General features: G+C 46.2%; 3 protein-coding genes and 1 pseudogene across 3 annotated transcripts; 3 read left to right on the forward strand and 1 right to left on the reverse strand.

Annotated features, from left to right (window-relative positions):
• Positions 1–1,362: 1,362 nt before the first annotated feature.
• Positions 1,363–6,392, forward strand: LOC124684845. The gene is made up of 5 exons (XM_047219099.1): positions 1,363–1,595; positions 2,093–2,139; positions 3,283–3,504; positions 5,450–5,551; positions 6,063–6,392. The coding sequence occupies exons 1-5, from the start codon at positions 1,379–1,381 to the stop codon at positions 6,192–6,194; spliced, it is 720 nt and encodes a 239-aa protein (XP_047075055.1). The 5' UTR covers positions 1,363–1,378; the 3' UTR covers positions 6,195–6,392.
• Positions 6,393–11,774: 5,382 nt separating this feature from the next.
• On the forward strand, positions 11,775–12,236 carry LOC124684846. Its single transcript, XM_047219100.1, has one exon. It carries the CDS (start codon positions 11,775–11,777, stop codon positions 12,090–12,092), a length of 318 nt encoding a protein of 105 aa, XP_047075056.1. The 3' UTR covers positions 12,093–12,236.
• A 5,683-nt stretch (positions 12,237–17,919) lies between these two features.
• LOC124703428 (GDSL esterase/lipase At4g01130-like) lies at positions 17,920–19,513 on the forward strand. The gene is made up of 5 exons (XM_047235645.1): positions 17,920–18,172; positions 18,272–18,484; positions 18,593–18,744; positions 18,859–19,129; positions 19,257–19,513. Exons 1-5 carry the CDS (start codon positions 17,920–17,922, stop codon positions 19,511–19,513), a joined length of 1,146 nt encoding a protein of 381 aa, XP_047091601.1.
• Positions 19,514–21,585: 2,072 nt separating this feature from the next.
• LOC124703439 lies at positions 21,586–21,937 on the reverse strand (annotated as a pseudogene).
• Between the last annotated feature and the right edge of the window lie 784 nt (positions 21,938–22,721).

Below are 22,721 nucleotides of genomic sequence, written 5' to 3' on the forward strand. Positions count from 1 at the left end.
CGGAGGGCTAACGAGGGGCCCACACCATAGGGCGGCGCGGCCCCCTCTCGGCCGCGCGCCCTATGGTGGCGGCGCCTCGTCGCCCCACTTCGTATCCCTTTCGGTCTTCCGGAAGGTTCGTGGCAAAATAGGACCCCGGGTCTTGATTTTGTCCAATTCCGAGAATATTTCGTTACTAGGATTTCGAAACCAAAAACAACGAGAAAACAACAATCGGCTCTTCGGCATCTTGTTAATAGGTTAGTTCCGGAAAATGCACGAATATGACATAAAGTGTGCATAAAACATGTAGGTATCATCAATAATATGGCATGGAACATAAGAAATTATCGATACGTCGGAGACGTATCGAGCATCGCCAAGCTTAGTTCCGCTCGTCCCGGCAGTGTAAAACGATAACAAAGATAATTTCGAAGTGACATGCCATCACAACCTTGATCATACTATTTGTAAACATATGTAATGAATGCAGCGATCAAAACAATGGTAATGACATGAGTAAACAAGTGAATCATAAAGCAAAGACTTTTCATGAATAGTACTTCAAGACAAGCATATTTGTCCTTTTACGTTTTTTCTTTTCTTTTTTGTTTCTCCTTTTTCTGTTTCATTTTCTTGTTTTTGTTTTCTGTCTTATTTTTCTTTTGTTCTTTTTTCTGTGTCGAAAATTATTAAATTTGAACGAATTTTATAATTTGAACAAAGTTATAATCTTGAACAAATTTTGAAATTTTACAAATTTATATTTGAACGAATTTCGCTATTTGAACAAATTTTTAATCTTGAACGAATTTTTAAATTAGAACAAAATTTTAAATTTTGAACAATTTTTAAAATTTGAACAAATTCGTAATCTTGAACGAATTTTGAATTTTAACAAATTTTAAATTTCGAACAATTTTTGAAATTAATTAAAAATCATTTTTAAAAATTGTTCAAATTTAAAAAACGTTCAGTTTCAAAAAAAATTCCAAGTTAAAAAAATTCAGTATTTGGAATTTTTTATTTTCCAAAAGTATTCACATTCTACAAAAAAAGAAAAGGAAAAAAGAAACAAAAAGGAAAATCAGTTACCTGATGCTGTTGGGCCGCGGCCTAGCAAGCCACCTCACGCCTGTAGGGGTATGCGGTGCTGTGCGAGCACCGCACTTGTCCGTGTACAGCATCACGCAGGGCCGAGAGCGGGCCGGAGCTCTATGTGCTGCCCAGGCGGACGTTACAGTAAGTACCGCGCACTGATTACACACAACCAAACCATACCTTTCTTTCCCTCAAGAAAAAAACCACACCTTTCTTCTCCGACGAACACGACTCCTCCAGTTACGCCCAACCCGCGTCCCCCGACCGATTGATTGCACCACCACCGGCGCCGGCACCGATGGAGTACGAATTCCGCGGCCGGTCGGGCTCCGGATCCTACGCCGCCGGCGGTGGCGGTGGAGGCGGCGGCTCGTCTCTCTACCCGCGCGTCGGCCAGCCCTCCCACGGCGCCGCCGCCCCACCGCAGCGGGCCGCGCCGTACCACCACGTCACCGCACATCCCCCATCCCCCGCCGCCCCGGCCCCGGCCCCAACTCCTTCCTCCTCTGCATCGAGTAATCCCCTCTTCCCTCATCCTGTACTGCTTGGATGGTTGTTCGGTAGCGGGGAAACTTGTGCGTCGTATTAGATCGATAAAAAAAGCTTAATGGCTTGTTCGATCTAATTCCGAGTGGATTGGTGCGTGTTTGATCAGCAGATATATCTTGTTTGAGTTCTAATTAAAGAGAGCGTGATTGGGAAGTGGAAGCTGAATAATCAAGACCTAGGTGGCTTTACTTAAGTTGTTCGTTCGAATTTAACCCCGTCATTGCTCTGATAGATGGCCTATGTGTGTGTGCTTAAACGTGTTTAACTAGCAAGTCACCAACGTCCTCGCAAAGAAGGAGGCCATGCTGAAAAGGGGAAAATATTGGGAGTGATTGCTTGGAGTTCGAATTTATATATCAAGGACGGGAATACCCGCATGTATCTATTTTTTTTCCGTGATTGGTTGTACTAGTTTACCTAAGCAGGCCATGAGTTACTAACATTATTCATTGTTGTGCTGCAGTGGGCATACAAGTTATTATAAAGCCAGAATATCGGATAACCCCTCCTGTAAGTTATATAACTTATGCAAAAGCTTATGCAAAAGCTGTTAATCTTCTTTGTTACCCAAAAGAATCCAGATTGACTTAAGTTTTCTTTCTGGAGATTAAGGATATTACTCCGAACAGATTGATTTTTTCCTCTAGCCTTTAGCCAATAAGATGCTATTTCATACCTAAATGGGTGCTTTCTTAGCTTCTGTGCATTGGCTGGACATGAACCATACATACTGCCTTGAGTGTCTAGTTTTCTATAAATAAAGTGTGGTGCATCTCAGCACGATATGCTGGTTAATTAATCTTCGTTTCTTACTTTGTGTGCTCGATTAGAGCATGTCCTATGTACCAAAATATAAAAATGATCCTGATTATTAGCATTATTCCAGAGGTCACCTTTACTGTCCAATTACCACTGTGTGTGATATTCTTAAGCATGGCTAACAAACATGCATGATTTACTCCTTTGATCCGAGCCACATTCCACAGACAAAGACCAGGTGTATTAACTTTACATGGGCACCTCAGGTTTTGCTGATGTACCATGTTGTTTAGTAGCCTACTGGAAATATGCATGGTGCAGCTTGTTCCATGCTCTTTGCATTTCTGAACACTAAATAGTCTACAGAAGTCTGCTTGAAATTCTAAATGAGCGTGGGTCTAAACAATAGATGAACATAATCGTGTTGGTTTAAAGTAGAAGATTTTGCATGTGACTATATTTAGTTAACTTTATTTTAGTTCGTTGGCCAACTCTTCCATTGTTCATTAGTTGAGATTTGGACTGTAGAATGTTGGTGTACCAGTTAGTACTTCGTAGTGGGGGAGGCTGATTCGTGGTTGACCCCGTGTAGGAGTTGCCACGCTGTCGAATCATGTTGGAACTAGCAGCCCATCATCTTTTGCGCTGGCCCCAATGCCTGCCAAGTGCCAACACTAGCCTAACTTGTTGTCAGGGTTGATTCACTCAAAACTCTTCCTATTCTTTTTTTTTTTGCAAGAGATACATCTTTCTATTCTCCAAATCGTACAGTTTATGAAGGCACCCGTTTTTTTGTTAGAAATGTCATCTGCTATTTATTTATTTAGTATGCTTCCCACTCTGGAAGTCAGTATTTCAAGAGTTTGGTGTCCTCTAATTGATGTTATCTTTCAGCCTCAGTTGGCACCGCAGATGGTAGAAATTCCCCGCAGCACCTTTAACTTTGATTTTGAGTATGAAAGAAAGATTCTTGCGGAGGCAGAGAAGGAGAACCCCAACTGGGGCAAGTTTGTGGTAGAAAGAAAGACACCACCACCACAACAGCAGCAGCAGCAGCAACAACAACCACTGCAGCCACCAAGAGGGCCAAGACACACAACTCCCACTACTTCTACGGTAAACACTATCTATCGGACTCTGACATCTTCTCCCCCTCCCATTCTTTACTTTTCTCTGCCAGAGCAGCCGTACATTAATATATGGTGAAAAAAGAATGTATTATAACCATACCATTTATCCAAGTACAATTTAACTGAGGTGGATTTTTGTAGACTACTCTGTGGCTATTTTTTATACACGCAAATGTCAGCATGCATTATATTGCCATGTGTTACAGAACAAAAACATGTAACAACGTATACCTCATAAATGTTGGTCGGAACAAAAAAGATATTCTTGACGCTTTGAAAAAAGCACCAACTAAACCGCAATGCGATGTTGTTGGAAAATTGCCGAAAACATATCGGAAAAAATACTAGAGGCCCTAGCAACGCACGGGCATTCAACTAGTAACTATAATATCTTTGCAGTTTGTTAAAGCTAACAACACCACTTCTTTTGGTAATTTTTATGCCTTCTGTCTAACAGATTGTTAATCCTACAAGAGTTTTTTACTTATAAGTTGTATTATGCTCAATGTTTTCATGATCAGACTCAAAGCCACTTTTTCCTATGGATCTAAATTGCATTTTGCTTGAAGTTTTTATCAGCTCAGACTGATAGCCAGTTTTATATAGTTAACTAGTATTTTGGCAAGTTCTCGTCTATTGATATTGTCATATGCACTCTATTGTTTAGCCCCAAACCTTAAGTTAAGCAGTGAAGCCCAGACATTGCCAGCTAAAGTTGATTTCGACAATGAGAGTTGGTACCATGGTTCTGCCACTTCCTTTTTTGAAAGATTGATTCTGCTACTTTATATAGTTCGGTTCAAAAGAATGCATTCATGTGCAGTTATCTCCTATGAATTTGGATAGTATGCTTAGGATGTGGTGTCCAAAACCCAGGGGATTGTTACCTCCTCGTTTAGTTCATAGTTTCAAAAACTTGACCGCCAGTCTGACCGGAAAAAACCGAACGGAAGACTTGTTTGGTTTTCTAAGAGACAAGAATCGCAATAGCGAAAACCAGAGAGACAAATCAAGCTGCTGCCTGTAGGAATTGAACTTCCAACATATACCCGCACGCAAGTAACTCCGGCTTGAGGCCCATTACAAATTGGGCTGAACTAGTTTTGTGATATCTATTGAAGTATATGCTGCATGTACATTCCCTAAACAAATGCTACATCTACATTCGGAAATCCATTTTCCCTGAATTTGGTTTAATTTTTAATTCAATGTGATGATTTTTTGTTGCTACTGAACCCTGAACTGGCGGTTGTACTGGTGAGGCAGTGTTGCTTGTCCGGCTCACTCGCCGGTCTGGTTTTTTAAACTTTGGTTTAGTTAACTCTCTGATAAACATTTTTGAAAAGTAACCCTTTGATAAATATGTTTCAAAAGTAACATGTTTTGTTGTAAAATTTGACTCATACTTAATCAATGTATGGACTTTATTATTTTCGAGAAAGATACAAGACCATCTATCACTTGTTATCATTGTGAGTTCTCTTTTGTCTATGTATTTCTTTCGTACTGTTACTCGTTTGTAGCGTCAGTGAAATCTTACAGTAATGCATTTCATTAAACGTTTCTTCTCTGGAAGGCATTTTATGATTTCGCTATAGGTTCCTTGCCTTCTTCGCATCCTTCCACATGATAAATACTTGCCAGATGTTTATAACAGCTGGGTACGGAAATACTTTTGTACACCCACGCATGGGTGTGGGTGTTTTCTTCACTGTCCATTTATTCTTCGAGATTCGTGCCCACCATGATAGATGAAAAGATTAATTTCTCTCCTTATTTTATCTGAATCTCAAAGCACAATGGACGGTGACGAAAACACCCACACCCATACGTGGGTGTACAAAATCCACTCTCGATACCTTATCAGTGTCTATTAATATAATATGATATCTCTGAATCTCTATTTTCATTCTGTTTTGGCCCTTTTGCAGGTTGCACCAGTAGATCCAGTTGTGGAGAAGTATATCTCCATGGGGCTTGGACGTGAAGCTGTGTCATTTGCTGTGTTAAATTATGGAGATAATCCAACAAAGGCATGCTCCTTTCCCTTGTTCATCTTGTACTTCAGCAATGCTATCTTTCATCATCATCAATTCAAAAACTAGTGTTCTGCTAACTCAACATGTTAGAAGGCCACAGCTGACCACTCTTACAATTTGCAGTCAGTTTGATGACTTTTTTGGGTACCATGTGCTAATCAATGTGAGAGCTACATTATGCTGGCTATTCTAACGGTTTAACTTGTTGACATAGTTCCTTTGCCAAAATAAACTGCTTGCATGTTTAGGTGTCCTATTACCAAAATATTGATATGCAAAGTTAGCCTAATTTTAGCAAATGAAATGTTTTCGGGTCCGGGCGAAGCTTGAAACCATTGTTTAACTGTAACAACCAGAATATTAGTTGAGTCCCTAAATAGAACTTGCCTTATATGTATCTATCACTCATTCAGTACTACAGTTTTTTTTTGGATATTTTTCTCCGCCTTCTCATTTTTTTCGCAAAACTAGCAAATATAATTCTGGTGGTTGCCTTGTCCTCCAGGTGAAGGAGTTTGTGAAATCCTACAACGACCTCCACGAGATGGGCTTCACCACCGGGAACGTCCCCGAGTTGTTGGCGATCCACGACAACGACCCTGACAAAGTTATCCAGCACTTGCTCAGCTCACCATAGTCCAGCACGAGAGTACAGCTTCTACACGTATGTACAGGTCCCATCCTATGCTGCTCAGCAGTATTGTACTACTACTACATACATTATGCATGGAACTTGTAATGCAGTATGGAACAGGTTCTAGCTGACGCATCAAACCGATTGCCACGTGGTGTGTAAGGATCTTTCGTCATGATTCGTTGGTTTTTCGGTTTTCGAGATATGTGTGTATGTATTTTCTGGAGAATTGTCGCTAAACTTGTCTACGTATGAGACAAGAGAATGCCACTGCATGGCCATGGACTCGTGGTGTGTATACTTAAATATCTCGGGTGACGACAGAATGCGGCGGCTGCCGCTGCTTCAAAACCGTCCAACTCTACCTCACAGCTTTATCTACATGCGGGTACACCTAGCGAAATCAGGGAACCCTCAAAAAATGAAAACCTAGCGAAATCAGGGAACCCTCAAAAAATGAAAACCTAGCGAAATCAGGGGGAGAAGAGGCGAACGAGCCGGTTTCCAGGAATCAAAGCGAATAAAATCACGTATTAATTAGTAGGTTTCCAGGAATCAAAGCGAATAAAATCACGTATTAATTAGTAGTAGTATATATGGCCTAATTTTAAGGTACAGTAACTTTCTAATTTTATTAGGAGCCCAATAAAGGGAGTACTAATTTATTACGGCATATTCTCCTTTTGTTATACTGAGATATGTATCGATATTTGCCATAAATAGTCCCAGTTGAAGACTATATAAACAGTCTCGTGTGGTGAGATAACTACAGAACATATTCCATTAGATCACTACTAGTTCGCTAAAAGCATGGCAATGTCAAAATACGTTGACGTGCGCCTTGTCATCCCGATGGTTCTTTCCTTGATGATAGTCTTGGCGATGCAAGAGCAAGCAGTGGCGGCTCGTGTGTTGGAAGAATCTAAAGGATCGGTGCTCTATCTGGCGACTCCGGAGGTTCGTGCTACATCAATTCCAATCAAGCCCGATCGTGCTACTCCTGGCAGCTCGTGTCATGAGAAGTTCCCCCCCTGCCCACCCCATGATCCTCCTCCCGCCGCCATGTATGACTAATGTGTTACTTGCGAGGATGTGCTGAATAAAACAATATCTATGCTAATATTTTCTCTACAGAGTTTAACATTACATTTTTCACCTATAGCATTTCGATTGGTACATTATCATAGGCCGCCTAATATTACAGTGCAGGGGCTGCTCGAATGCCCTGTGTCACACGCCAAAAGTATTACTACAAACAAGATGCCAACTGCTATCTACTAGATTAGATACAGTCCAGCGCAACCTCAGATTTGTCGGAGATCTCCGACGCAATTCTTCCTTCTTCCGTGCTGTGTAAGACTTGATGTACCGTATCAATTGGCTATAGGGAAAGTTGATTATTTACCCAAAAGTTCATTAGCCTTGGAGTATATACCCAAAGTGGATTGCCCATTAGTAAAATACATATTAGGGACTAAAAAGTAAGTACAAAACTACGCTCAGCCCTTCTAATGATAACTAGTAGACACGAAAGGATAAAACTGCCCTGGACAATTGAAACGGAATTTGGTCACGCACGAGCTTGGGCAGCTTGGAACGACCAGACTGTAATACCTCGCCCCATGCCCTGCCGCCAAGGAACACGGCAGCCCGCGCATCATAGAAACCCGTTTTCTCAGTCAAGCGGGTCGAACAGATCATGTCTTCTCCAACCCCCTCCCCTCTCTTCGACACGCAGCCCGCGCTCCGGCTCCCATATTGCTCTTGCTCGGTCTGATCCATGGAGATTTGATCCGCACTCGACTGGTCCATACCGACCTCAGTCGTGATCATGACATCTGTTTCTTTGCTCGAGAAACGCTGGCACTCTCCTTTGTGGGCGTGTCCTCTCCTTCTTGTGTGTCATTTACAGAAGCCAAGAAACACCGAGAGAAGAGACAACACATCTTAGCCAATTGAATAGCTCGATTATTAAAAGCAAGGAAAAAATGCAGTTGCTGGGATTCAGATAGCGATATTAATATTATAGTTTTTTTTGATAAAGATATTAATATTATAGTTTGGTCAGCACAAAAACCTTTTTTCAAGAAAGCGCAAAGAACTCTTTGCTGAAAAGGTTGAATTTATTACACGCCTCCAGGTATAGCAGTAAAACAGACAAGAGGTTTCAGTGAACGTCCCATGTTGGGATTTTTTTTTTTAATAAAGAGTATATATTAATATCATGAAGATACTAATTACATCAAACCTCTGCAACAACATCATATCCTAACCATAAAGGATGCACATCGCCAAAAAAAAAGAGAAAAATTACAGAAAAACAAAAGCCCGATCGAAAATTTGAAACAAACGATACTGACACCACCAAGACAACACCAGAAAATCAGGTTCTCCATAAGCGACGTCTCCAAGAAGGAAACAGTGCCTAAACGTTGTCGTCGTTCGATCATAGATCTTAGATTTTCACCCTGAAGAAAGTCCCCCCTCTCAAAACAATGTTGGCCCTGAGAGATATCTTTGACTTTCGCCCTGAGAGATAGATCATAGATCAAGATCGCCCCGACGCTGCACCAGCGACCAGCGCCTCCGACGAGGCCGGCACGGAGACCTCCACCACGCCTCCACGCCTCCACGGCAGCTCGCCCCCACAGCCTTCGGCGGCAAGGGCGCCGTCGCTACCGCGTCGTAAGGAGAGGAAGGGGCGGCAGCGACGGTGGGATGTGGTCGAAAAGGGGAGCCCGCCAGCGGTGGCTAGGGTTTTCCTGTGTCGTACGTACGCAAGAGTGTCTCTCATACGGACACAATAATTGATTCTCGGATTTTTTGGGATGACATCTCTTAGGCCATTTGCTCCTGTCTTTAATTACTCGATTTTGTAAGTTGTAGGTTGTACTTACTCCGGTCTGGTATTCTGGGACCTAGTGAAAATCTATTTGTTCCAAAACAAGGCTCTCTTTTAATCATCTAATTATTTGCCTTTTATAATTACTCATAGCTGCAGCGCAGGGCTCTCTCTCCATTTTAGGCTGTGTGAAACAGTCTCTCTATATGCAAGGAATCTGCATGCATTTTAACATGGAGATACATGGAAAAGTTCGGTTTGAACCTGGGTGCATGTGAACCCTAGTTGGAAATGCATTTTCCAAATGTTAAAAAAATTTGAAATAAAAATATCCGGGTACGTACGCATGTTTCATGTGTGCGTAGAAAGTTTTCGCAGAGAAACCACTTTTTTTTATTTCAGAATCTAAAAAAGACAAAATACGTCACATATATACTGCTATATAGCCCTGCAAAATTTCACTTTTTTACCGAGACAAAATAAAAGGTTTTTTCGTCACGAAACTCATGTCCAAGGCACATATTTGAGATCATCTGGGAAATCATTTTTTGTTTCAATTTTTAAAATATGTTTTAACATCACAAACGGAACTTTTCAAAATGTGGGTTCACATACCCCCATGTTCCATATATGCAGTCTCGGAGATACATCCTCTGTCTAGGTAAAGCACTTCACCCTATCTAGGTAAAGCCGCGATATACATCAGTATGTAGGTAAAATATTTTAACCTAGCTCCACCGGCGCCCCCCATAGCGGCCCTGATAGCGTTTTGGATGCCGGGAGCGAAAATAGGCTCACACTGGTGCGCCCCAAACGGCGCCGGCGGTTTTTCGATCCCAATAGAAGAGCCGGCAACCCCGTGTCGGCCCCTTCACCAAGGATGCGAATCGAGCGCGCTGGCGCCTCGCGGAACGACGGTTTCGCGGGTGGGGGCGCCTTGTCAGCGAGAGGACGCGGCGGTTCACATCGAAAACGACGTGGGGAGGTTGATCATCGGCGTTAATAGCCTCCCGCGCGGAAACCCAAACGGCAAGGGCGGCGACTGGCCACGCGCCATCCACCTACCTTACCCACGCACCTTCAATACACATCCGCCCCCTCCCTTAAAATCCCACTGGCATGCACTTCTCGCTTTTCCCCGTCGTCCAACCCTAGCAGCCGCCATCCAACCTCCGCGCAAACCTCCCACGCACCCCGCCGACGATGGCGCACAAGGACCAGGCCGGCGGCAGCGGCGGCGGCGTGCTCCGCTTGACGCAGCTTAGCTTCGACGAGGCCGACGTACTGTACTGGCACCGCATCCCCATGCCAGTATAGTACAAGTTGCCGCACGACTGGCACGTCTCCAACGGCGGCTTCGCCGTGCCGCCGCCACCGCCATGAGCATAGATGCGGGCCCTCGCTAGGGAACGGCGGAACCAGATGACGCCGGAGGAGAGGAGCTTGCCGGACAACGCTCTTGACAGCCCGGCCTGGGAACGGCGTTTCGAAGACAAGCGCGCCGTCGAGCTCATGCGGAAGGCCAACCGCTCGAGCGGCCGCGAAGCGGCCGCCGTGCCTGGTGGTACGGTCGTGACGTCGACGACACGCTCCGCCAGTACGGCTTCCGTCCGCGCGTCCTTGGCGACAGGTGACGGGAGCCGGTGTACTTCCCGCAGGCGGTGGGCATGGCGCCGGCGCCGACCCTGCAGAGGGCGCCGGAAAGGATCGCGGCGTCCGGAAGCACGTGCACCGGATCGTCGTCTGCCGTCGTGCGCACGCGCTCGGCCGCGCCTCCTTCCGGAGGCATCGCCATCTGCGACGAGGCGAGGCGCGCGTCATCTGCTCCGGCCCGTCGGACGATGGGGACCCCCGTGTCAAGGAGGAGGACGCCACGGCCTCGCCACCACTTCCGCCGTGAAGAAGAAATGGCGGGAGAAGGATGCCGAGGCGTAGGCGGCCCTCCGTGGCGACGGCGACGAGGAGTTCCCCGCCCTACAGTACATTGTCGGCCGCTCCGTCGACGAAGACTACCGACATATTTCGTTGGACCCGCGGTAGGCGGCGGTTTGGTCCGCCAGGGACCACGGCGCCAACTACGTCGACCTCACCGGACCATCGAAGCTGCCGGCGCCAAATGAGGAGAAGGCCGACGAGGAGGAGGCCGACAACTGGTCATTCGGGTCATCCAGCGACGGCGACGACCTGGACTTCAGCGCCTTCGACTCCCAGCGCCGCTAGATGTTTTTTTAGTTTTTTAGTTTGAATTCGCGTTAAAATTGTACAAATTACGTTCGAACTTTGTATGAATATCATTATTCAAAATGTGAATTTGACTTTCTAAATCTATCGAAGTCGCCAGTGTGGGAGCAGCATCCCTAATAGAGGATGCTCTGCCGACGCCTCCATACGACAATACCGGCGCTTATTTGGGAGCCGCTGGTGGAGACGCTCTTAAAGCTGTGACATTTATTTTGAGACCGAAGAAATATTTCAGAAAAAAATATCATCCAAGGCGACATTTTTTTCTTTAACAAAAATTAACAAACAAACAAGAGGGAAAAGAACAATGGTCCCAACATTGGGTCGGCTGCACGCCGCACACGTTAGCCCTGGTTTCGACATGGGTGCGCTGCATGCTGCACGTGAGCCCGCCGCTGCTACCGTGGAGTGCCTGTAAAGCCATCACGGGTGGAGCTATTCGATCTGTCTGCTACTCGATCTAGATCGACTCCAAGCAAGGTAGAGAGAGAGAGACACCAATGGCATCCCTGAAGCTCACCGCTGCGCTCGCCGTTGTCGCCGTCTGCGCCGCGCTGGCGGCCACGCCGGCGACGGCCTACCCGCCCGAGAGCTGCGGCACGCAGAACAGCTACTTCATCAACTGCCTCCGCCGCGGGTTCGGCGAGAGGTGCTGCGCGATGGTGGAGACCCCCAGGTGCTTCTGCCAGGTGGAGCGGGAGGCGGAGATCCACTGCGTTCCCGGCCGGAGCTGCCCCAGCCGTGGCTTCGCCAAGGTCGTCAAGGTCGCCGAGATGCACCTCCGCTGCATGAAGAACCTCAAGTGCAAGCGTGCCTAAGCTAGCTGTTTTCGTTTGTTTTCTCTCTCTGCCTCCTCTCGCGATGTGCTTTGTCATTTTGGTTTGTTTTGTTTTGATGAGTCTGAGATGGTTGTGCTACACTCTTTGCATCCTCTCAATCCGTTCCATCTTAGGACAGGGTGATGTGCAAGGTGATATGATATTTTCCCATCTTGTGCGTTGTTCTACGCGATTGTTGTGGGTCAGTTTGTGGTTACCATACATGTCTACTTCAAAATATGCCTCTACTTAGGTGAACTGCAACACCTGGTTCATCGGGTTTCATTTTAGCTCCAAATATTGAACGTAAGAAATATTGTAAGATTTCCCAGCTATGGCTCGCAGTCCAATGAATGAACGGTTTGTCCTTGGCGTTTGCTTTTGTGCTTGTTGTCCAGCAGCATGGAACTGATGCATGCCCCCTTTACATGAGCTGTACACCCGTGACGGAACTATAGGTCGGGATAGAGTTTGAGATTTGCAGTGTGCCTCCGGTCCAAATTAGCTTTCCTCAGATTTGATTTATGTACGTATCTATATGTGTTTTATTACGTGTAGGTGCGCTCATTTTAGAAAAAAAAATATTACTCAATTTGGAACGGAGGGAGCTAGCTAGTAATATTGTAAGCTGATATTGCGCGCGAGTACGAATCCCTGTAGGAAATTTTGCTAGTTTGCATTTCCGTAAAAAGCCAACACCCCTTCGTACAAAAATGCTGGCAGTATATCATCATACTCTTAAGAAATATCACATTTCTTTATCATAAATTCTAATCGTCCAACCTTGCTCGTGGTTATCTCCATTCACATTGGGTGAGCCTTGGCATCTTCATTGTTGCGATTTCTAAGGTCGGTGTTGATGGGGATCAACTGCCGTGAGAAGACCGGATAGGCCTCGGATGTTCCTATCTCGCACATGCTCATGTCGAGTCGAGATATTCCAAAGAGTACTCACATCGGATCAGAAAAAATATGTGTGCCAAACGATCAACGTCTTGCAGCACTTTCTCAGTCAAATCCTTATACAATGCGATTCTTCATTCTGATATACCGGTTGATAATAATAAGAAAATCTGGAAGATGAAAATACCACTAAAAATAAAAAATTTCGGATGGTATCTTCGTCGCGGAGTTATTCTTACCAAAGATAATCTTGTCAAGCGGAATTGGCATGGAAGTACTAGGTGTGTTTTTTGTCAACAAGATGAAACTATTAAACACCTTTTTTTCCAATGCCATTTTGCGAGATCTATTTGGTCGGTCATCCAAGTTGCATCTACCCTGTATCCCGACTAGTGTAGCCAATGTCTTTGGCAATTGGCTCCACGGTATCGATTCAAGGTTTAAGTTGCTTCTTAGGGTGGGGCGCTAGCGATTATCCAGGCACTCGGCTAAGTAGAAATGACAAGATTTTTAACGATAAAAATTGTTCTTTGTTGCGAGGTCATCTACGGATGTACGGGTATTCTCCGTTTGTGGTTACCTCTTCGGCGGATGGAGAACCGAGACCTATTTACGGAGGTCCGTACACGGTTGGAGGCTACGGCGAGGGATACTTTTTCCCTACATGGGTGGCAGCATAGTCTACGGATTGCAGCACCACCCACACCATAGGCGATTTATGATTCATCGTTCCGATATGTATTTCGCCTAGTTTTCCTATTTTTATATTTTTGGTTACAGACTCTTTGAACAGCTGTGTGCATCCTGGTTATGCAGAGGCTGGATGTAATTGCTTTCCCAAAAGTAATAAAGCATCCTTTATCGAAAAAAAGTGGGGTGATAATTGCAGACTTCATTCTTGCCGGTGTTTTTTGAGTTCCGTGTCTTAGTTTTTGGTGTGAAAATTCTAGGCCTCGCCTTTGGTAGTTGTACATGTCAATGGTGGCTCCCTGATTGTTTTCTTGTTGAAGGCATCGTGTGGAGATTGGACCTTCTCGAGAGTGAAAACCCAATATCTCACCATGTTGGTTAGGCTGGACGACTACAATATTGCTGCATGGTTACCTTCTTGGAGGCATCCTTTTTAAAGATGTTTTTTTTGGAATCGAGATATCATCGCCACCGGTGTACTATAGCTGCTGCAAATCTCCGTTTGCTTTCGCGGGGTCTTCGTTTTGTTTCACATCTTGGATGTCTAAATTTATTTTAGTCAGATAAATATTTTCATGTGGTTCCTAAATAAGAAAGTTTTGCTCATATGCGACAATCTAGCTAAAAGGAATTCGAACGGGAGTAAGAAATGTTGTTTCTGCGACTCTCATGAGACAGTGAATCACCCATTTATCTCATGTCCTTTTGCTAGATTGGTTTGGAGAGTTGTTTATGTCACGTATGATATTCCACCTGCATCCAATATCACAAATATATTTAGAAATTGGCTGAATGGTATCAACAAGAAAACTAAGGCTAAAATTCACATTGATGTTTCAGCTCTATGTCGGTTGTTTTGGAATTTAGAAACGATATAGTGTTTAACAGGAAGGTTTCTACAAAATTTGTACAGGTTATCCATGTAGCAGCTTATTGAATTCAGCTATGGCGTTTCCTTTCCCCGGCGGATCAACGGGAATGCATGGTTACTGAGTGCAACTATATATTGATGGTTGCTTTTTCTACTGGGTTACTTGGCAGCCTATTAGTAGATTACAACATATCTAGACGTTACATTACTGGTTTTCTTTTTTGATGGTTGATTTTTGTATCGACCCATTCGGATTCGTGAGTTGTAAACTTTGAATTGTTCGTTTTATTAATAGATGGTTGTGTGTATCTATTGATGCAGAGGCTGGGACTTACCCATTTCAAATTTTATTTTATTTTAGTCATTATGTTGTTGCAGATGCTACATGTAATTGATATCATCATGGTATAAATTTATTCCCTTTAGATTAAAAAACATTAGAAATACAATAGTATATTTATTTAAAAATTAATTTTGTTAATACTAGATAAAGAGAACATTGTTTACAACTAGATAATGCAGCAATTGAACTCACATACATACAAAAAAAGTTAAACAGAGAAAACGAGATTTTGGTCGAAATTGCGCTCAAGCTTATATGTCGTCATTGCATCATCATCGTAGCTTTAGATAACGATCTACAGCATCAAAACTTTCACACGCTGAAGAACCTACAAAAATCCTACACAGGACTAAATCGCATCGAACTGCCACAGTCATACACAGTAATAGACTGTCGTTTATGACAACGATTGGCAACTGAAACTTGCATATCAGCGCGGGGCACTGCCCTGATTTAGGCAGGCGCATTGTCAGACAACGCCAACGATCTTGCTCGTAAAAGCTCGAAAGAAAGGGTTATTGACTATGATGTGCCCATGAGCCACGCCGGTGGATATCACAAGAACCAACACGTCGCCGGTGAAGATAAACAAGGACAGAAACTCGCCAATCCTATCATAGTGAAACCAAGCACCATCATAGTCTGGTAGAAATCGCTGAGACACCAAAAGCAAACGAAAGAAATTAATTTTACCATAAAAAAAAATTAATATCACGAAAATATCAATTGCATCTAGCCTTAGCATCAACAAGATATCCAAAAATTCGAGGATACACATAATCAAAAAAAAAAGATAGAAAACCAAACAAAGACTCGTCGCATTGATGAACACTCGCAACGTCAACGCTCTAACCACCACTGAAGACAATACTGGGACTACAAACAATCTTCTCCAAAAATAACACCTCACAGATTATCACTCGATAAAAAATCTTGTGTTTTCACCTTAAATAAAGTCTGAGTTCACAAAAAACAATGTCTTCAACAAGATCATCGCCAGGTACAACAAACAAATGCCTTTCGACCTTGGGTTTGCATCCTGAGAATCGTGAATGGTACTCGAGAAGCACTACAAAGATGTTTTCCTCCAATACTGCAGCCCTACTTGCAGAGGCGCTGCTGTTGCAAGCCAACAAACAACATACACACACTCTTCATCGCATCCAATACACCCTTTCACCAAAGCTTCAAACTCTTCAATGCAACCGCCATGAATTTATCCACCTCTACCAGTACCATGGGAATCTCGACTTAGACATGTTCTATGAAACCAGTAAGAAAGTGAAGCTTTGCGCCATGTCCTTTGGAAGACATGTTGGCTGATAACATGGGCGCGCGTGACTGGAGCCTTTCCGATCTAGATATCGAGGGGCACCATACTCAATCCGTATAAATCTCCAACGGGAAGACCAGAACTCGTTGGTGGCTAGATCGAAGTGGTCGACATCCGGCAAAAAGATGACTTGGCGGAAGATCTCTAGGTCCAAACCTACATTATTAATAGGCCCAAGCTATCAGCCCACACGATGCTCGCCTTTGATCCATACTTGTAGACACTGGTTAGCGACCCTGCACTGTGCAACCCGCATCGCGTAGGCCCTTGGCGAGGCTCCAACCATGGCAGAAGACGAGGGTCAGACACTCCCGACCGGTCCGACGATTCCCAGCCCCACCGTTGCCACTGGGCGACACCGTTTGCAGCCTACGGGCCTAGCCACCAAGCGGTCCAAGCAGTCGTCACGCACCTCGAAGAGTCAGGGCCGCCAGCTTGAATCCCTAACTCCGCCACCACAAGGGACGACCAGAGATCCCCGCCCCTTCAGGACCGGAGGTGCTGCCACCAGGATGAAGCCGGTGGGGGAGAATCGGCGGTGGAGGGGCCTTGCAGCTGTGGCTAGGATCATTCTACATCAACTAAGAGACGAGAGTATCGCGTTCAAAAGAAACGTGCGCCAGACAGAAAATCGCGTTCTGTCTGGCGTCCCAGGACACCCCCAACCCACTGGACGTGTGGTGGATGCGCTGGACACGAGTCGTGGAAAACATGGTGGGTGACGGGCCACGCCTGTCATACACAAAACCCATAGGCGGTTAGCTATTATTGATAGCGGCGATGGTTCCCACGTGTCACAGCCGCATTTTCCCGCCATTTCTCCCATGCTTCCCGCCTCTGTTTTATGCCTCTTCTCCGGCTATTAAATATCGGTCACCGTTTCACGTTCCCTCTCACACCCGCCTACACCATCTCACCTACTACAAAGCCTTGCCACCTGATTACCACTTATTCCATGTTGGACCGCAAACGGCGCACTCTGCTTGCCGCACCGCTGAACCGGTGCCGCCTAGCCTCCGTTTTCGGACGACGGCTTTGATTTCGGCGAGTCCAACGAGGCGGGGACCATGTGCAACGCGGTAAAGGAAGAATAATGGGGTTTTAGTTTAAGTTAAGTTTTAGTTAAATTTCATTCAACTTTGAAAAAAATTTAAGTTGAATTTAGGGTTTTCTATAACGCTATGTGGGAGACGGGGATGTACATCCCAAAAGCGATAAGCCGCACCAGCGCAGCCATACCAGCGCAGCCATGCGCTGTGTGACTGTGTCCGGCGTGTTTGTTGGACGCTGTTTTGGCTCGCTCGAGATGTTCTAAAGCTCTCGTATCAAGCCTAGAGATAATAATAATTCTTAATAATCTTCTGTGCTAACCATATAATTGGGACAAAAACCAAAATTGCGTTCTCACCCTACTATAATCTGCAAAGCATGCATGTCATTTCCCTTTTCGAGAAACAGCCTATCTGTCAGGGCAATCCAACTATGTGCATTCCAATCTCGATCCAGCTCAACTGTCGTCACAGTCCAAAAGAAGAAGAAACAAAATGAAAATGCAACCGAATATCCAGCCAGAGCCACTGCTGTATAAGCATGTCACGCCGCGCCCTCTTAGTTCTACGGCTCTACGCACACCACTGTTGTAATCTAAGCCGAGAGTGAGCTCGCCCGTTGTTTTTCTCTCTCGGTGATGAGGATCGCGTCCTCGTGGCAGCTGCTCCTGCCGACGGCTGCCCTGGCGCTGTGCTGCTGCTTATGCCTCGGCGCCGCGGCCAGCGAGAGGCGGTGCAAGTTCCCGGCCGTGTTCAACTTCGGCGACTCAAACTCCGACACCGGCGGCTTCTGGGCCGCTTTCCCGGCGCAGCCGCCACCGTTCGGCGTCACCTACTTTGGCAGGCCTACTGGCCGCGCCTCCGACGGCCGACTCGTCATCGACTTCATAGGTACATACCCGCCATTAATTGCCGCACGATCGAGCCTGTGGATTGATTGATTCTGACGAGAAGCTGGTGTGTGTGTGTGTGTTGTGTTGGTTTGATCAGCTCAGGCCATGGAGCTGCCGTTGCTGAGCCCCTACCTGCAGTCCGTCGGCTCCGACTTCCGGCATGGCGCGAACTTCGCCACGTTGGCCTCGACGGCGCTGCTGCCCAACACGTCAGTCTTCGTCACCGGGATCAGCCCCTTCTCACTCGCCATCCAGCTCCGACAGATGAAGGAGTTCAGCCACAGAGTGATCACCTCCGCTGCCAGCAGTGGTACACACTTCAGATGTTACAAACTTATTGAGGAAGACATAGTATGAATTTTGTGAAGTTGTAGCTCAAACTAAACAAAGATTGATTATATATTTGCTCGGTTTGCAGGACAGCTTCCCTCGCCAGATGTTTTCGGGAATTCTCTGTACACGATAGACATTGGCCAAAATGATTTCACCTCCAACCTAGCATCCAAGGGAATTGAATATGTGAAGCAAACTCTTCCTTCAGTTGTCAGCCAGATCTCGGGGACAATACAGGTAATTTTGTGTAGTAGAAATGGTGGTTAGGGTAGCTTGAAATGATCGCAAGAATTGCAGAATTTGGTGAACTCCATGAGTAGTTCATGTATGGCATCTACTTAACCGTCGCAGGACTTATACAGCATCGGGGCACGCAAGTTCATGGTGTTTAACATGGCTCCAATCGGATGCTACCCAGCTTTCCTCGTGGAGCTTCCGCATAACGGCAATGATCTTGATGAGTATGGCTGTATGACGACCTACAATAGCGCGGTTGTCTACTACAACAAACTCCTCAACAACAGCTTGGCCAGGGATAGGAAGACACTGCAGGATGCGTCAATCGTGTACGTAGACAAACATTCCATCATGCTCGAGCTGTTCCAGCATCCAGAAGCTCATGGTAAGCTTCCTCAAAATGTGTATTGCAATATAATTCATCAGTATGTTAGCCAGTATGGTTCATAGCCATACCCTGCTGACACTGCAAGTGTTCTAATTTCTGAAACTGGTCTGGTCATGATATTCAGGGTTGAAGTACGCGACAAAGGCATGCTGCGGATACGGTGACGGAGCTTACAATTTTAACCCTGATCTCTATTGTGGTAACACCAAGCTTGTTAATGGCCAACCTACAAGTGCGACGGCCTGCCGAGACCCACAAAACTACGTGAGCTGGGATGGGATCCATGCCACGGAAGCTGCAAACAATATCATGGCTTCTGCAGTGATGAGTGGCTCCTACTCATATCCGCCTTCTGAACTTGTAAAACTTTGCGAGTCATAGCCCCATAGGCTGACTGATCACAATAAGTTTAGGCAGAGACGGTGTTGCTAGAAGCAGAGTATGCGTGCTATCAGTTAACAGCTGCGTAGAATTATGCAGGGAATAATAACCTTAAAGTGTGCCCTGAATCCTGAATTTTAATTTGTTGCAACAATTGCTGATTCTAAATTTCTGATGCGCAAGAATCATTACTATGAAAGGATCATTCACCAAGCATAACATCCAATCACAGATAATTAATTTGCGAGATCAAACTGAATTCAGAAATGACGATAAAATATATCACTTCCATTGCAATTTTCAAACAAGTAGCCAACAACCCACGGCTATAGCATCGACTAGAGCCTAATAAGAAAAGGAACGCAGGTAGAACAGAACAGGATGGAACAAATCCGCCCGACATCAATCAGCAAGGAACCATGGGGGTAGGAAGCTTCACCTTGCTCACGTCTAATATATAATTCGCCTTTTTAGTATTTCAGGTTTCTGAGACTTTTTGAATGGCTATGTGCATCTTAGCTATGCAGAGGTCGGATGTAATTGCTTTTTATCATTAATAAAGCGAACATTATCAAAAAAAAAGGAAGCAGAGCCAGGGCACGCTCCCCACGGATGCGGCGGGCAAGCTGGAATGCTGGATGTCCTTGGGTACAGTGGTCAAACTGTTCCCCTCGCATTGCCCCCTCCAGGCGACCGAGGGGGCAAAACCCTAGCCTCTCCGCCACTCCCTCCCCCTATGTCCTCCCCCCTCCTTGTCGCCCCTAGAGGTGTTGCCGGCCAAGCCACAGCGCCGATGAAGGGGGGCGGCGGGGATCTGGGCCCTTGGCTCGTCGCGCAGCGAATAGATGGAGGATCTCCGCACCAGGCTCGTTGTTGCTGATGCGGCTGCTCCTTGGCCTCCTCCTGCGTCGGTGTTGGTTCCTCTAGAGCGGCATCTAGTAAGGGAAGGTTCTATTGGTGGCTTCCTCGGCGGGGGCTCCGCAATGCCAGGGCGGCCGCCCTGGGCTGGTGGGCGGCGTCGACTCTCCGGCGGGGTGGCGCTCGTGTGGATGCTGGCTGCAGACCTCAGGTGCATGGGCAGCTGTTCAGTAGCAGGTGCTGGTCCGGCGTGCTGGCCTCTCCAGCATCGCACGCGTCAGATATGAAGGCCACACTTTGTTTGTTTGATCTGTGGCCTAGCCTGGCCGCGGGAGCTTGGCTGGGTGGGTCACGGTGGGCCGGGGGCTAGGGTCTCCAGGAGAAATCCCTGGCCGGTAGGCCACGACGGCGGCGACGCCTGCGGGCATCTTACCCTTATTGGAGGCACCGTTGAGGTTCCCCTCCCTCCTACCACCCATTGGCTGTACGGGTGAAAACTCAATTCCTCTCTCAAAACGGGCGGTGATTTCGCCTTCGTCATGGTGTCCTTCTTGAAGGTGCCGCCTTGGGTAAAGGGGCATCGATTTGTTGGTCCAAGTTCGTTTTGTGGCAATGGTTGGATCCATATGTGGTGCCTCTCTTCGGTTCTCCAGCAAGGGTGCTATATCTTGTTGGATATGATGTTCCTTCGTGTCACCAGATGCTTGCATCAGACCGGGTGAGCTCTCAGGTCCAGTACTGGAGCTGTTTTGGTGGTGATCTTGGTTGTTCTTGGTCTGCTCTATGGTCTCAATGGTTCTAATCCCCGTTTGAGCTCTAGGGTGAGCAACTCCGGCCGATGGTACGTCGCCCTTCGACTCAGGGCGAGGGAGCAGGGGCTCTCTTCGGCTTCGGAGATGGATCATGGCAGTTGGCCCTTTGGAGTATGCTCGAGCTGGTATTTCTTTGAAGGCGGGTTCCCTCTTCAGGCTTTAGTTTTCGCCACTTCGCAAGTGTGGCTTCACTTTGGTGGATGAGGATTTCGACGATCAAGCTGTTTGTCTTGTTTTTTCCTGTTTGCTTGTGTGTGTGTGTTTTTTTTTTGCTTGTGTGTGTTGTTGTCTTGTAAGATGATCCCTCAACATCTCGTAATTGTATACCATTTTGGGCGTTATTAATTTAATGTAGGGCTTAGACCTACCGTTTAAAAACCTGGATGTTCTTGGGTATGGTGGTTACCCCCTTGGGTGGATGGCGCAAAGGTTGGTGTCCTCGAACAACCAAACGAGGTACGCCTCAATGGCCTCATGCAACGCCGAGACAGCAGAGCTCTGGAACCGGAGATCCGTCTTGAAGTCATGCGCGATCTCCCGCACCATTCGCTGGAAGGGTAGCTTGCGATTAATAGCTCCGTGCTCTTCTGGTACTTGAGGATCTCACGCAGCGCGACGGCGCTGGGGTGGAAGCGATGGGGCTTCTTCATGCTGCCGGTGGCAGGGGCGGACTTCCGTGCAACCTTGGTGGTGAGCTGCTTCCGCGGCGCCTTGCCGTCGGTGGACTTACACGTCATTGCTTCGTGCGGGCCATTGGGAAGGTGCTCGGAGCTGGGGAGTGGGGACGGGTGGCATGGGTGGGCTAGCTGTGGTGTGTCTGGGAGATCGGAACGGCGGTGTGAGGATTTTGGGGCGACGGTGAATCGATTAAGTAAGGGTGGGAATTTAGAGGATGGCGCGCGACTTCAAAATTTCGATTTCGAGCGAAAAGTTTTGCTATTTTTTTAATTATACATTTTTTATTAAATTCTTCAAATATTACGCAAATTAGAGTATTTTCAAAAATAATACGGCCTAGGCCAACATTCGGCCACGGGACTTTTCGGCCAACTTCACATCAAGCAGTACTAGCGAATAAATCTCTATCAATCATGTCGACCGTCCGAGCCGTCGAGTCATCTAACTAATTGATGAATAGGACGTTGACATGACTTATTGGCAGTCCATTTGAATCTTGTTGACCGTTGTGGCAGCAACAGACTTCTTTCGACTACTGGACGTAGCAGCAGACTCCTTTTCTCCGGTTGGAGGTTCACCGAGAGATCAGCACACTCCCAGCCATAGGGTACATACCATTCAATTATGCATGTTCCTTATGGCTTATAGAATATACTATTTGTAAGGACTAATACTTATGCATACCACGTGCTACACACAACACTCATCTATGTCACGGTCTCCGTGGACGAAGACTTCACTTGAGGATGGGAATAACACGGAGGAGTACGCTTCTCATAGCGAGTTGCTGAACATGATACACACTCTACCACTAGACCCCACACATACCACTGAGCAGGACCATGGCTACCTGGTTCTTC

Source organism: Lolium rigidum, chromosome 1 (genome assembly GCF_022539505.1).
Source record: "Lolium rigidum isolate FL_2022 chromosome 1, APGP_CSIRO_Lrig_0.1, whole genome shotgun sequence".
Taxonomy (NCBI): Eukaryota; Viridiplantae; Streptophyta; class Magnoliopsida; order Poales; family Poaceae; genus Lolium; species Lolium rigidum.

Excerpts from the sequence above, each read along its gene's own strand:
- LOC124684845 (XM_047219099.1), top strand. The coding sequence starts at position 1,379 with ATGGAGTACGAATTCCGCGGCCGGTCGGGCTCCGGATCCTACGCCGCC. Across the intron at positions 2,140-3,282 it reads AATATCGGATAACCCCTCCT|CCTCAGTTGGCACCGCAGAT; the intron begins GTAAGTTATATA and ends GTTATCTTTCAG. Across the intron at positions 3,505-5,449 it reads CAACTCCCACTACTTCTACG|GTTGCACCAGTAGATCCAGT; the intron begins GTAAACACTATC and ends GCCCTTTTGCAG.
- LOC124684846 (XM_047219100.1), top strand. The coding sequence starts at position 11,775 with ATGGCATCCCTGAAGCTCACCGCTGCGCTCGCCGTTGTCGCCGTCTGC.
- LOC124703428 (XM_047235645.1), top strand. The coding sequence starts at position 17,920 with ATGAGGATCGCGTCCTCGTGGCAGCTGCTCCTGCCGACGGCTGCCCTG. Across the intron at positions 18,173-18,271 it reads ACTCGTCATCGACTTCATAG|CTCAGGCCATGGAGCTGCCG; the intron begins GTACATACCCGC and ends TGGTTTGATCAG. Across the intron at positions 18,485-18,592 it reads CACCTCCGCTGCCAGCAGTG|GACAGCTTCCCTCGCCAGAT; the intron begins GTACACACTTCA and ends CTCGGTTTGCAG.